General features: G+C 44.5%; 1 protein-coding gene across 1 annotated transcript in view; it reads left to right on the plus strand.

The window, feature by feature from the left end:
* The first annotated feature begins 260 nt into the window (after nucleotides 1-260).
* LOC126272541 (alpha-tocopherol transfer protein-like) overlaps nucleotides 261-14,637 on the plus strand; it is an 87,290-nt gene continuing 72,913 nt past the window's right edge. The window contains exons 1-2 of the mRNA XM_049975458.1: nucleotides 261-367; nucleotides 7,989-8,058. Coding sequence (XP_049831415.1) covers nucleotides 7,989-8,058 — 70 coding nt within the window. The 5' untranslated portion in view covers nucleotides 261-367. The remainder of the gene's footprint in view (nucleotides 368-7,988; nucleotides 8,059-14,637) is intronic.

Below are 14,637 nucleotides of genomic sequence, written 5' to 3' on the forward strand. Positions count from 1 at the left end.
GTATTATGCCACTTATCGAAATAGTCGTCGCGTAGCTAGAGGAGAGATTTTCCAGAGACGGGCAACACGTAGTACATTTCGGACCACAAGGGATCTTTGGAGATGGACGTAGGAGAGGGGGAAACCTGGCGCCCTCGCGGCCTTGTGGGCGATGCCGCCAGCCAGGGTCGGGTGTCGGAGGCGGCGCAGGCGCGCGTCACGCCACGTGACCGTCACCTCCTGGAGGTGCCGTCATGCCTGGAGGGGGCCGAGCTGGCGGAGGGGGCGGCAAATCGCCTTATAAAGGCCTCCCGGAGGCGGCCGCCGCTCCGTCGCTTGGCGAACCACTCTCCCACCCAGCTGTCCAAGTCCTGCGCACTTAGCTGAGGTAAGAAAAGTTTCAGAGCCACCAATACATCCGCGTACTGCTCCGATAGCTAACGTGCAGATCATGTCGCAGGACATACGATATGAGCTACACCTCGCGATTTTAGAACGATGCAGAAACATTTCTCTTGGTGAAATGTTTAAAAATTAGTTAATCTTTAACCCGTTCTAGCAACGATGCCTATCTCCGGAAGGAGTGACATTTTTTCAAGATCTGAATTACCGTTACTAGCATGTCTTGATTACAGTATTTTGTCATTAATAAATGCGTCATCTGCGTCGAGTCTATCACAACTTATGAAAAATAAAGTGATCGTGCAGCATTATTCGCCGCGAGTACCCACATAATACAAATCATTCTACTTCATGCCACTTCGGCTACTTGCACATCGATGATGAAATGATGATGACAACACAAAACCCAGTCTCCGAGCAGAGAAAATATCCGACCCGGCCGGGAATCGAACAAGTGAACTCGGGGCCTAGAGACAGGAACGGTAGCGGCTAGACAACGACCTGTTGACATCACAACTGGTATTAGATTGTAAGTCATTAATATATAGGATTTCTATACATTCCTTTCGTAAAATCTAAGGAACAGCCGACCGAAGTGGCCGAGCGGTTCTAGGCGCTACAGTGTGGAACCGCGCGACCGCTACGACCGCAAGTTCTAATCCTGCCTGGGGCATGGATGTGTGTGATGTCCTTAGGTTAGTTAGGTTTAAGTAGCCAGAATGAGATTTTCAGTCTGCAGCGGAGTGTGCGCTGATATGAAACTTCCTGGCAGATTAAAACTGTGTGCCCGACCGAGACTCGAAGGAAGGTAGGAGACGGATACTGGCAGAAGTAAAGCTGTGAGTGCCGGGCGTGAGTCGTGCTTCGCTAGCTCAGATGGTAGAGCACATGCCCGCGAAAGGCAAAGGTCCCGGTCGGGCACACAGTTTTAATCTGCCAGGAAGTTTCTAGGTTTAAGTAGTTCTAAGTTCTAGGGGACTGATCACCTCAGAAGTTAAGTCCCATAGTGCTCAGAGCCATTTGAACCAACCTAAGGAACAGAGGAACAGGAACGGAGATGAGAAGAGTAAACATATGCTTCCACGTGGGCTCGGGTCTCTCTCATTTTGTCATCATGGGCCTTTCGCGAGATATACGTACATGGCAGGAATTAATACGTTTGTGGCCTCTTCTAGGAACGTACGCACTCATAACTTTAACAACAAACCACACCATTATGCAGAACGCCTCTCTTGGAGCTGAAACTAGAGTTCATTGATCATTACTGGAACGCTTTCGTGCTTACTAAATAAATCCGTAACGAAATGTCCTGTTCTTCCTTGGATATTCACTATTCCCTCTATCCGTCCTACTTGGTACGGTTCCCATACTGACGAGTAATGTTCAAGTATTGGCTGAACACCTGTTTTGAAAGCCACTTCCTTTGTTAATGGACTAAATTTCCTTGCCGGCCGCTATGGCTGAGCGGTTCTAGGCGCTTCATTTTGGAACCACGCAGCTGCAACTGCCGCAGGTTCGAATCCTGCCCGGGCATGGATGTGTGTGATGTCCTTAGGCTAGTTAGGTTTACGTAGTTCTAAGTCTAGGGAACTGATGACCCATAGTGCTTAGAGCCATTAGAACTATTTTTTGACTATATTTCCCTAAGGATTCTTCCCATGAATCTTAGTCTGACTTCCGAATAATCCCCGATTCATTTTATGCGATCATTCAATTTCAAATCGCTCCACATGCATACTCAATATTTTATGGAAGTAACTGCTTCCAATGATTGTTGCACAATCGTGTAATCATGCAATGAAGGGGTTTTCTGTCTATGTATTCGCAGTATATTACATTTCTTTATGTTGACGGTCAATTTTTCACTCCCTGCACCAAGTGTCCATCCTCGGCTGATCTTCCTGCTTTTCGCTAAAATTTTAATGAGTCGCGATTTCTCTGTACATAACAGCATCAACTGCGAAAAGTCTCTTGGAACTTCCAACGTTATGTATTATATATTATTAAAAGTAACGGGTCTATAGCACTCGCCTGGAGCACACCCAGATTTGCATTTGTGCCTGAAGACTTCTTTCCTTTCTAAATGACGTGGTGTTTTGTTTGCTAGAAACTCTTCGATCGAGTCACTAGTATTTTGTTGATTAGGTGGCAGTGTGGGAAAATTACTCAAACAGCCAAAGAAATCATAAATTAAAAACAGGAGAAAAATAATAAAGTAAAACTGTATCGAATGCCTTCCGGAAGTAAAGGAACATAGCAACAACCTGGGCGCCGGCATTTACCGCTTTCCGTGTTCCTTGGACGAACAAAGCGAGCTGGGTTTCAAACGATCGGTGTTTTCGGAACCCATGTTGATTCCTACATAGATTTCCGGCCTCCAGAAATGTGGTAATACGGGAGCATAGAACATATTCGGAAATTTCGCATCTGACTGATGTGAGAGATAAAAGGCAATAATAATTTTGTGCTTCTGTTTGACTCCCCTTCTTGAAAACGGGAGTGACCTGTGCTTGTTTCCAACTGTCGGGAACATTTCGCTCCACCAAAGGCATATGGAACACTGCTGATAGAAGACGGGCGAATTCTATTGTATGCTCTATGTAGAGTCGTACCGGTACCCAGTCAAGTCGAGTGACCTTCCCTGTGTTCAGCGATTTCAGTTGCTTTTCAGTGATAATTTAAAATAAGCGCTACAGTGCGATCTTCCTGTGTGAAAGAGTTTTGGAAAATTACGTTTAATATTTCAGCCTTTTCTCTGTCGTCTTATGTTTCAGTCTCATTATGGTCACATAGTATCTGGACAGACGGCTTCTGTCTTTTTACTGATTTAACGTAATACAAAAGCTTCTTAGGATTTTCTGTCAAGTTGGTAGTCAGAATTTTACTTTCCAATTACCTGAACGCTTCATTCATGGCGCTCCTTTCACTACTATTGGTTTCATTTAGTTTTTGTTTATCTCTGAGACTTTTGCTACGTTTAAGTTTGCAGTGGAGTTCTCTCTGCTTCTTTACCAGTTTTCTAACACAGCTGCCGAACGACGACGGGTCTTTTCCACCCTCACAGCGTTGCTCAGCACATATCTGTCTAACGCATATTGTGCAACACTCTTGAGCTTCATTAATTGATGCTCGGCGTTGTTATTGCTGGAGATGAAATTTTCGTGCTGACCACTCAGGTAATCCTAAATCTGTTTCTTGTCGCCCTTGACAAGCAGAAAAATCTTCCTGCCTTTCTTTGTATTCGTATTTACAGTTATATTCAGCGATGCCTTATGATCACTGATTCCCGGCTCTTACTCGAAAAATTTAAGTCTGTTTATCAGCAGCAGGTCTAATATATTGTCTTCTGAGTCGGTGCTTCCATTAAGTACTGATGGTAATTTTCGGATAAATCACTTAGAACAACTTCACATGTTTCTTTATCCGTACTCCACGTCCTAATCACGTGAGTCTCTATCTGTAGCTGGTAGGTTAGAATCTCCCCCTAAAACTATAAAATGACCAGAACATGTACGTGAAATATTCTCCAAGCTTCCCCTCAACTGTTCCGGCACTGCCATTACTGTGGCGGAGGGTCTATAAAGTATCCGATGACTACGTTTGATCCAGTGCTGAGCAAAATTATCGCACTCCAAATCTGTAATAATCTCACTAGATATTATTGTATTTTTTGTGGTTATAAATACGCTTTCATCACCAGCGTTCAACCAATCTTTGCTACACACATCCCAATCGGAATTTGGAATTTCATTGCTATTTCAACCAGCTTTCTTACCTTAGTACTACGTTGGCATTGTTATCGTTTATAAGCGAGATTGGTTCCAGGACCTAGATGCTCCTGCAGTCAATTAATAGTACATTAATATTTTCTTTCTGCGATGTGTTATGACTAATGCTACGACGAGGACCTGTGACGTGATTTCTCTATCCTAAAACAGCAACATGTGAACGCCACACTTTCTCTGCTACCCTACTATCCGTTGCCTGCTTGTATTGCACGTCTGACCTACTGCTTCACCCGTTAGCGGAAGTCGAAAAAGCTGCCTCCGATTCTGTCGCAGAATCGTTTGAGCCTTTTGTTTAGACCTTTCACCCCACTCCACACCAGAGAACCGCGATAGGAACGATACTGCAAAACGATAGCTCTGCTTCCGCCCTGCGGATGAGGCAATCTGTCTTCACCAAATTAGCCAGCCGTCGGTAGGAAGGTAGGAAGTCCTCTGAACCCCGGCGGCAGGCGTCGTTCGTGCCGACACGAGCCAAGGTTTGCAGTCGGATGTACTCACTGTGCTCAGTCGCTGCCAATAGGCCTTCCTCCACATCTCGTACGAGTCTCCCTGGCAGGCACACAGGCTGGTCACCGACCTAGCACTACATTTGTAAGTAACTAACGCTGTCAAAATATCCAGTATTAATATTACATGAGATGCACAGTATGGTTGTTGTTGTTGTGGTCTTCAGTCCTGAGACTGGTTTAATGCAGCTCTCCATGCTACTCTATCCTGTGCAAGCTTCTTCGTCTCCCAGTACCTATTGCAACCTACATCCTGAATCTCCTTAGTGTATTTATCTCTTGGTCTCCATCTACGATTTTTACCCTCCACGCTGCCCTACAATACTAAACTGGTGATCCCTTCATGCCTCAGAACATGTCCTACCAACCGATCCCTTCTTCTAGTCAAGTTATGCCACAAGTTTCTCTTCTCTCCAGTTCTATTCAATACCTCCTCATTAGTTATGTGATCTACCCATCTAATCTTCAGCATTCTTCTGTAGCACCACATTTCGAAAGCATCTATTATCTTCTTCTCCAAACTATTTACCGTCTATGCTTCACTTCCATACATGACTACACTCCATACAACTACTTTCAGAAACGACTTCCTGACACTTAAATCTATACTCGAGGTTAACAAATTTCTCTTCTTCAGAAAGGCTTTCTTGCCATTGCCAGTCTACGTTTTATAACGTCTCTACTTCGACCATAGTCAGTTATTTTGCTCCCCAAATAGCAAAAGTCCTTTACTACTTTAAGTGTCTCATTTCCCAATCTAATTCCCTCAGCATCACCCGACTTAATTCGACTACATTCCATCATCCTCGTTTTGCTTTTGTTAATGTTTATCTTATATCCTCCTTTCAAGACACTATCCATTCCGTTCATCTTCTCTTCCAAGTCCTTTGCTGTCTCTGGAAGAATTACAATGTTATCGGCGAACCTCAAAGTATGGCATATCACGCTTTAATCTTATTCCTCTGACAGTTGTTATCTCACTCCACTACTGTAGCAGCGATTGACTTTCAATCATTAATGCTAAAATTGGATTGGAAACCGCTTCTTTCAATGTACATTGTGCTGCTATGCTTGCTACTACTTTTATTTTGTACGGAAACTAAGATAATAATTTAAATAAAAAATTGCTGCCTCCCCATTTTGTGTGTGTGTGTGTGTGTGTGTGTGTGTGTGTGTGTGTGTGTGTGTGTGTGTGTGTGTGTATGTGTGTGTCAGAGGACAGTCACACAGAAATTACGTATCATCATTCCCTGTGTTAAGGAGTAGCACCGAGCCAGGTAGATTTAATGCAATACCTTTGAAGCTGTTGTTATTGATGGTCACCAAGATGGCTGTGGGCCGACAGGGGCACAATGATATCTTCGTGGTAGACAGTGATTATGAATAGCCAGGTATTCCAACGTATCTATAGAAATCCCTCACAACTCGCTTGTAAGACGAACATAACTTACCGTATTAACGGCCGTTCATAATGGCAATATAAATGGGTGACTACCCCGACAGCTGTTTTCTTTGTAGCATCGAGATTTCAATTAGGGCCTGGCAGAACAACTCACCCTCGCCTTTGTTGGTGTCCTGGAGCAGTCACTACGTACCGTCCACGTAGTCACTGTTTATCACAGAAAAAACTCGCGAGAGGGACCATGTTGCCGAAAGTCTGTCTTCAAGGCTACACCCAGTTGCAGGAGTACCTAGAGCCCTTTAAAATCGAATTTGACGTCTACTGTTCGTGGTACGTAAGTGAACTCATCGGAAGAAAACCGCCGGCCACCTTCTGCGTAACTTTTAATCGATGCTTGAGCCCATGTGAACCTGATATTGAATACTAGTGCTGTCTTTCCTCTCGGTCTCAGAGCTTAACATTCGTTTTCCTGGTCAAACTTTTTTCAAAATGTATTTCAATTAATGAGTCAGATTTGCATCCTCGCATTGTTATAATTGCGACACGTTTCTTCCTACTAACCTACTTCACGACGAAAAGCTTTGTTTCTTTGTTGTCCAAACCCACAACTTGATTCACACCTGTTAAGTGTGATCGAGTTAGTTGCTTCCAAGGCTTCGAGGCTCAGCAGCAAGTTTTTTATGTACCACTTGGCAGAGGAAGTTATGGGTGCGCGAAGTGTTCCACGACAAGAAGTCCTCATGAAGAGAAAGATGGTCAAAATTCCCTTCTGGCCGTTTGTGATATGCCTAAACGCCGGGATAGATGTCTTTGAACAGGACACGGCTGATTTCTTATCCATATCGAGATCAGAGCATGCTCTCTAATGAGTTTCTCGTCAGTAGGGTATTATCCCTAGGCTTCCTTCCTATTTCCATTAGGAAATGGCGTACACTTTTTCTTGCCTTGTCCAAACAAAGTTTATTGCTAAGTCAGTTTATAGATTTTTATCCGGTTGGAAATACAAAGTGTGTCGGAAACAAACTTCCTTTTTTGGAAACAGTTTTGATTACGAGTGTTCACTAGAGCACAGTGGCAACTGAGAAGTCACGGATTTCCCTTAGCTGACAGCGAACCATAATCGTTTTCTGAAAATACAGTTCATATGAATGCTAAAAGTTTCGATTAAAGGTAGTCTCTCGGGTGCTTCCCTATCGCACAGACACTATGCACTTCTCACACTTTTTTTGCATTTTCGAATAAACGCAAGCAAGAAATAAAGTAAGTATCCTATACAATCAAACGAAAGGTACTGTTATTTGAAAAGATAATGACTGTAACGTCTGAATGTCGCTTACTGTAAAAATTTATTAATTTGGATCGTATTGTGTATGTCAGAGTCTTGGTCACTTGCTACTGTATTAAAACAGAGAACCGGTTTCAGCTTTGCAGCCATCATCAGATCTAAAAAGCACAGCAGCGTCAGCGCAATCAGGTACTGACAACGCACGTACGTCCAGCTGCTGTATTTTTTAGATCCAATGATGGCTGCAAAGCCGAAACCGGTTCTCAATTTTAGTAAGGTAACATGTGATCAAGACTTTTTTTGTGTAATGTACTTGAAGGTGATGGTCACAGCTCTCCTCCGCAGATGTAAAAGGCCTCGTTCTGCGAATTCGGATTGTTTTTAATAAATCCTAATAAACGACCAATAATTCCTTCGAGCATTGCGTTTAAATCATTGAATTATTTTCTCTTTTTATTGAATCTCGACACAAATTGCTTAAAATTTTTCTTCTCGATCAGTCTTGACCCCTAGTCGATTTTCAAGTCTTCGCAATTGAACAACAGGAGCTTCTACATGCGCCAAAGACCAAGTTCGACAAAGTAACAAAGTATTCTCTGCTCAAGTTGGTCTCCTCTGTGTTACAGATGTCTGCAGATGAGATACAGCAGCTGAAGGAGTGGGTGGAGCAGCAGCCGCACCTGCCTCCAGTGCCAGGTACGGACTACCTCACTCTGGTCTCCAGCTACCAGCTGTCACCAGATTCACTGTCTGCGTCATAAAATCCCCCTGCAGTTTCATTAGTCTTCATAACACAAAGGAGTTCTGTAATCACTTTCCAGAGAGGTAACGCTGTGGTTAGCAATCGAATCTCCGTCCAGTTGTCTTGATTTGTTCATCCCTGAGGAAGTAGCATGTGCAACATCTTTTGTGGGTCGTGAAGTGACTAGTAACACCACAGATTGTGGGCATGCATCCCGCGGGTTTCATGTCCATAGTGTGTCCCTTGGAACATTCTGAGATGATGTGGTAACTACAGGGTGATGCATTTTCATTTCGAAGATGGGAGTCGTCTGAAGGGCAAACAAATCAGAGCACATGATCGGTCAGTCGCTTTTTGTTCAACAGACAGACACGTTATCGAATGTATGAATGAATCCGTTTTGTACGTAGACGTCTCCCACACCAGAGTACTTCAACCACCTTTCTGAACACTGCCCTGTTTGTAGTCGGTATCCATTGTCTCTCGTCGTTTGCGACGTGAGTGCACAATACCGTTGGAGTGAACAAATGGCTCGTCAGTACGAGAAACCTTTCCTAATGATAATGGTATTGGTCTACTGCCATGGTAGTGTCTGTAACCTATGACGTGCGATGACCAAAGGCACTTGTGAGGCATTGGTTCCTGTGCTCTATAATGACGGGGTTTCCACATGCTATGGCTACTCCCCAGTTGTTGAACAGCATTGTATTGGCGCGTGTTTTGCTGTGTCATGGCCCTACCAGCTGCTGTTACATGCGATACAACGACCCACCTCGGCAATGCAATGCTACCCACGGTAGTTGACTCCGGCGGTAAATTTCCTATATCGAAGTTCTCACAGCACATCTTTGATACTGTGGGAAATTTGCTGCCTGACAAAAGAGTGAAGCAGCACAAGATATGGTCAGATGTGAATGTAACTTCGTACACGTATAATTTGCAACTCTCTAAGAGGCTGCCAGAGTGAAAGTGCGTTGTTTGCGTTCTGTGTTGTTATTAGATCTCGTAGGGTATACTGTAAAAGGGGTGTGGACAGCGTCTGACGTTGAGTGAGCACTGTGAAGGAGATGAAGACGCCACGTGCGACCCCTCCTAAGAAAGGTCTGCATTTGAGCAGCGTGCCAATTAGTACAGTGTCCAGATTTGTGGGGCGCATCGGATGTGACAGTAGTCCAGCGTTGGACTACATGGGAACGTTCTGATTGACTGCGTCTGACAGCCACGAGGGAAGACCGCCATACTCTGCATCAAACACTACGTAGCCCCTTCAAATCTGCGTCTAGCATCCGATAACTGGCGGAGAAATCCCAGCATCATTGGCTGGAGGCTCGCAGCAACCAAACTAGAGAAATACAGCCCCAAGCGTAGAGTGCCGCTGTAAGATGGCAAGAACTATACCCCTTACATGAAGCCATTAAAGATCACCTAACTCACGTTGAGCGAACAGTAGGGCTGATCAAAAATGACTGACAAGGCACAATGCATCTTGTAGAGGGTATAGTATGGACGTATTGGAATAACTAATGTCAGGTGACGGTTTTAAAGTAATTCACACGACATGAAAACTTTGTGGAAACTTGTTGATTTACTGGAGGCTAGTTTATCCCGGGTAGCGGCGCGCGGCTGGGGAGTGAATAGACGAGCGCAGCCTTGCAGCACCACGAGGTCGGCCGACGTCCACACGACGCCACTCCGCCACGCTGTATTCGGTGATATTGCGCCCGCTCCGGCCACTGATTAATTTGTTGGATCATGTCGGCAAAGTTTCCACGAGGGTTTCATGGGCTGTGTATTGTAGAATTCTTCTCGCACTTCGCATTACGCCTGGGTCAGTAGATAGGAGTTACTTTTGAGTTATCGCGCTTTACTCCACGCAAACGTAATTTATTACCACTGTCTGATAGGACAGTCCTGTAAAGTGATTATTGAAGGTCAGGAGTTAAAATAAATTTTTGCTAATCGACTGCATCTGTTTTCAATCAAGTAGTTGAAATCCCAAGTCACTTTCTTAATTAATTTTATTTTCAACATTTGCATCTGGTGTTCAATAGCTGAATATCACATCAATGTGCAGCCCTTTTTAGTTAAAAGTGATCAATTCTGAATCAATTAATGTCAACACTGTCACCGCAGTTCAATCAGGAGTCACAGGGCCTTATTACTTTTTTTTGCGTTATCCGATATTGCGGCAGTTTTGCACTCTTTGTTGATCTGTTAGTCAATTAGCTGGGGCGAACACACGCAAAAACCAGATAAGTAACGGCTGGGGTGTTACACCGTTAACGCAAAAGAAAACGGCTGCATTTTCAGTGATTCCATGACTGAGGAGCATGGACTGCTGGTGAACGTCGTTGCACTGTGTTCTGCGATGAATCGTGGTGCTGCACTATCCTGGGTGACCATCGTCATCGTTATCGTGTGGCGGCGACCTGGGGAGAGAGCCCATTACTGCAATATTTTGGAGAGGCACTGCGGTTTTGCGCCTGGCGTCATGGTGTGGGGAGCCATCGGATGTAGCTTCCGGTCACGTCTTGTAGTGAGAGTGGGAACTCTGATGTTACAATGGTATGTCATAGACTTCATATGACAGTGACCTGGTGCAATTTTTTAGCAGGCCAACGCTCGTCCACACGTGCCACGTTTCTCTATGAACTGTCGGTATGATGCTGAGGTATTCTCGAGATCTGTCCCTAATGGAACTTGCCTGGGACCACCAGGGCCGCCAACTTTGTCACAATGCCATTGTCTGGGATATCGAGGACCAGTTACAGTGGTTGTGTGTCAGTTTGTCTCAGGAAAGGATACAACCATATTATCAACCTCTACCCAAACGAAATAGTGCACGATTTGAGATCGGAAGGGTTCTAGCGTCATACTGATAAGTAAATTTGATTCGATTTTGTTATCTCTGAAATAATATTACATGCCCTCTCAGGGCCTTGAAACTTCCCTTCTGGGTGCTTCTCAAGCAGTGTAATTAGCGACGTGCCCACACGAGTTCGGAGATGAGGAATCCCAAATGTCTGCCCACAGAAAACTGCCCTAAAATCACCCGTCTTGCCAGTAGAGCGTATGCCCGCGCTGCTGACGTAAGCCGTCACCGTGGCGAGAGGAACGCCGTTCTGCTAACAGGGCGTCTTTCTGTAATTAAATGTTTCATACACCATGTGATCAAAAGTGTCCGTACACCTGGCTCAAAATGACTTACAAGTTCGTTGCACACTCCATCGGTAATGCTGGAATTCAGTATGGTGTTGGCCCACCCGTAGCCTTGATTACAGCTTCCACTCTTGCACGCTTATGTTCAGTCAAGTGCTGCAAGGTTTCTTGGGGAATGGCAGCCCATTCTTCACGGAGTGCTGCACTGAGGAGAGGTATCCATGACGGTCGTTTAGGCCTGGCACGAAGTCGGCTTTCCAAACCATCCCAAAGGTGCTCAGGTCAGGACTCTGTGCAGGTCAGTCCATTACAGGGGCGTTATTGTAGTGTAACCACACCGCCACAGGCCGTGCATTATGAACAGGTGCTCGATCGTGTTGAAACATGCAATTGCCATCCCTGAATTCCTCTAAGAAGGTGCTTAAACCATCAATGTAGGCCTGTGCTGTGATAGCGCCACGCAAAAAACAAGGGGTGCAAGCCCCCTCCATGAAAAACACGACCACACCATAACACCACAGCCTCTGAATTTTACTGTTGGCACTGCACACGCCGGCAGATGACCTTCACCGGGCATTCACCATACCCACACCCTGCCATCGGATCGCCACATTGTGTACCGTGATTCGTCACTCCACACAACGTTTTTCCATTGTTCAATCGTCCAATGTTTACGCTCCTTACACCAAGCGAGGCGTCGTTTGGCATTCACCAGTACGATGTATAGCTTCTAAGCAGCATATCATGCAAGCAACACAAGCACCACTGATCACATTTGCTTTTTGACGTGAGCCGGACGCTGTGGCCGAGCTGTTCTAGGCGCTGCTGCTCCGGTCGCAGGTTCGAAGCCTGCCTCGGGCATGAATGTGTGTGATGTCTTTAGGTTAGTTAGGTGTAAGTAGTTCTATGTCCAGGGGACTGATGACCTCAGATGTTAAGTTCCATAATGCTTAGAGCCATTTAAAACATTCCTTTTTTTTCTGCGTGGAAACATTTTGTAGCTGGGATTTGTAATCGCATTTTAAGTGAATGCATTCTGAATTTCAAAGGCCGATATTCATGCCTCTCCTCTTCGATGTGACGTTGATACTAGACTTGACTATTCATGCCGTGGTAAAATTCGTCCCTTTATACTACAACCAAAGTACCTTACACACATTCTCATTTCATCTCTAAGTACTGTCTCTAAAACTTTTTCTGTGTCATCAGTGTCGTATATCTCTGAAAATATGATTTTTTAATGGTTATTCTATCAGATGTCATTCTCAGAAGTTCACAGAGGTATCATCTTTCGCTGAACGAAACACCCACATATGTTGCGATTATTTCCTCACTGTGAGAAGCCCATTCAACAGACCCCTAAAACAAATATTTTAACATCTACAAAGGAATTAGATACTATAATTTTCATGAACACTGTGCTTAAATGTTTCAGCATCGTATGTTAACTCTTGAGAAGTTATTTGATAGCTATTAACATTCCACATTCAAAAAATGAGAAAGAAGACTCTTTTCTACAGCTGCAAACGTCCTGATGGGTTCTTCACAACAGTTATTGGAGCCGCGATACTTATTCCATAGTATTATGATGTATTCTGCGTTAATTTTTGGTTATGACAGATCTTTTGTTCATGCCAAAGAAAGCCTTTTGTTGCCAAGAGCAGCAGTTCAGTGATGATATGTGGTCACAATTACTTCAGTTCTTCTGTTGATATCTATAAAGCCCTTTCATTCTTGCATTACATTCCTCTGGAAGTTTTCTGTCTCTGTTTATCATTAATTACCAACATTTTTGTTTAATACGAAATTCTGTCTTTTTCACTTACTCGATGGTGAACCGGTCTGAAATAGAATTTGGTATTCTGCGGAAAATACTTCACTTTGAAATTGTAAGGTAACACATTATCTCCTATCTGTGTTCATGAAAGGAATATGAGGTTCTTATTGGCTACCAAACCAAGGACCACTGACTAGAAGTTTGTGTTCCATCCAACAGGCGTAATTATTCGTTGCTTTCTTTGGAAAGAGGATGTATCGCTTATAGTATTTCTAGGTGTTTTTATACTAAATAAGAAATCAATGTTGCATCCTGGGTGCATTCATATTGCCTTGAACTTTTCTTGCAGAGAATGTGAAATTAATAAACAGATTTTGGTCAGAACACCAAGAGCTGATAGTATATCAACATTGCAGTTTCCGATTTGTTGTTGAGGTAGTGTTAAAATTACCAACAAAGAAAGGTATATCTGTAGAGGAAACATTAATTGTGACAATGATTGCTTCCTCTCAGGATCTCCTCGTTTTATAGAGAATAGCAATGATACACTGATGAATTAAGCAAGCTTATTGTGCTTAGTCGATAAAGTAAGTCTTCGAAACCAGCACCACGAATACGATGCCATGCTTTCCCTTCGCGTTTCAAAAGATGGTGTACCCTGCAATATTCTCCGTTTTTCTCAGGCATTTTTGTACAGTTTCGTGAAAATCTCGAGCTTCCTAATTTTTCTATAAATGACGGTGTTTTCCTACGGTAAAAATGACAGTCCCTGCGCACTTGCGGCATACGCATCAGACATGCGGTTATTACGAATTTGGTTTAATGTCGTTGCAAAAATCTATCAAACAATTATATCAAATCTTGTTCAGCTCCACTTCTAGAAATTCTGATGATAATTAGCATAAAATACGTATTCTTATACTTACCTGTTAAGCAACAATCATCAGGTTGAGAATGTTATACTCATTCAAAAAACACTCCTGGAAATGGAAAAAAGAACACATTGACACCGGTGTGTCAGACCCACCATACTTGCTCCGGACACTGCGAGAGGGCTGTACAAGCAATGATCACACGCACGGCACAGCGGACACACCAGGAACCGCGGTGTTGGCCGTCGAATGGCGCTAGCTGCGCAGCATTTGTGCACCGCCGCCGTCAGTGTCAGCCAGTTTGCCGTGGCATACGGAGCTCCATCGCAGTCTTTAACACTGGTAGCATGCCGCGACAGCGTGGACGTGAACCGTATGTGCAGTTGACGGACTTTGAGCGAGGGCTTATAATGGGCATGCGGGAGGCCGGATGGACGTACCGCCCAATTGCTCAACACGTGGGGCGTGAGGTCTCCACAAGTACCTCGATGTTGTCGCCAGTGGTCGGCGGAAGGTGCACGTGCCCGTCCACCTGGAACCGGACCGCAGCGACGCACGGATGCACGCCAAGACCGTAGGATCCTGCCGTAGGGGACCGCACCGCCACTTCCCAGCAAATTAGTGACACTGTTGCTCCTGGGGTATCGGCAAGGACCATTCCCAACCGTCTCCATGAAGCTGGGCTACGGTCCCGCACACCGTTAGGCCGTCTTCCGCTCACGCCC

Source organism: Schistocerca gregaria, chromosome 5, assembly GCF_023897955.1.
Source record: "Schistocerca gregaria isolate iqSchGreg1 chromosome 5, iqSchGreg1.2, whole genome shotgun sequence".
NCBI lineage: Eukaryota > Metazoa > Arthropoda > Insecta > Orthoptera > Acrididae > Schistocerca > Schistocerca gregaria.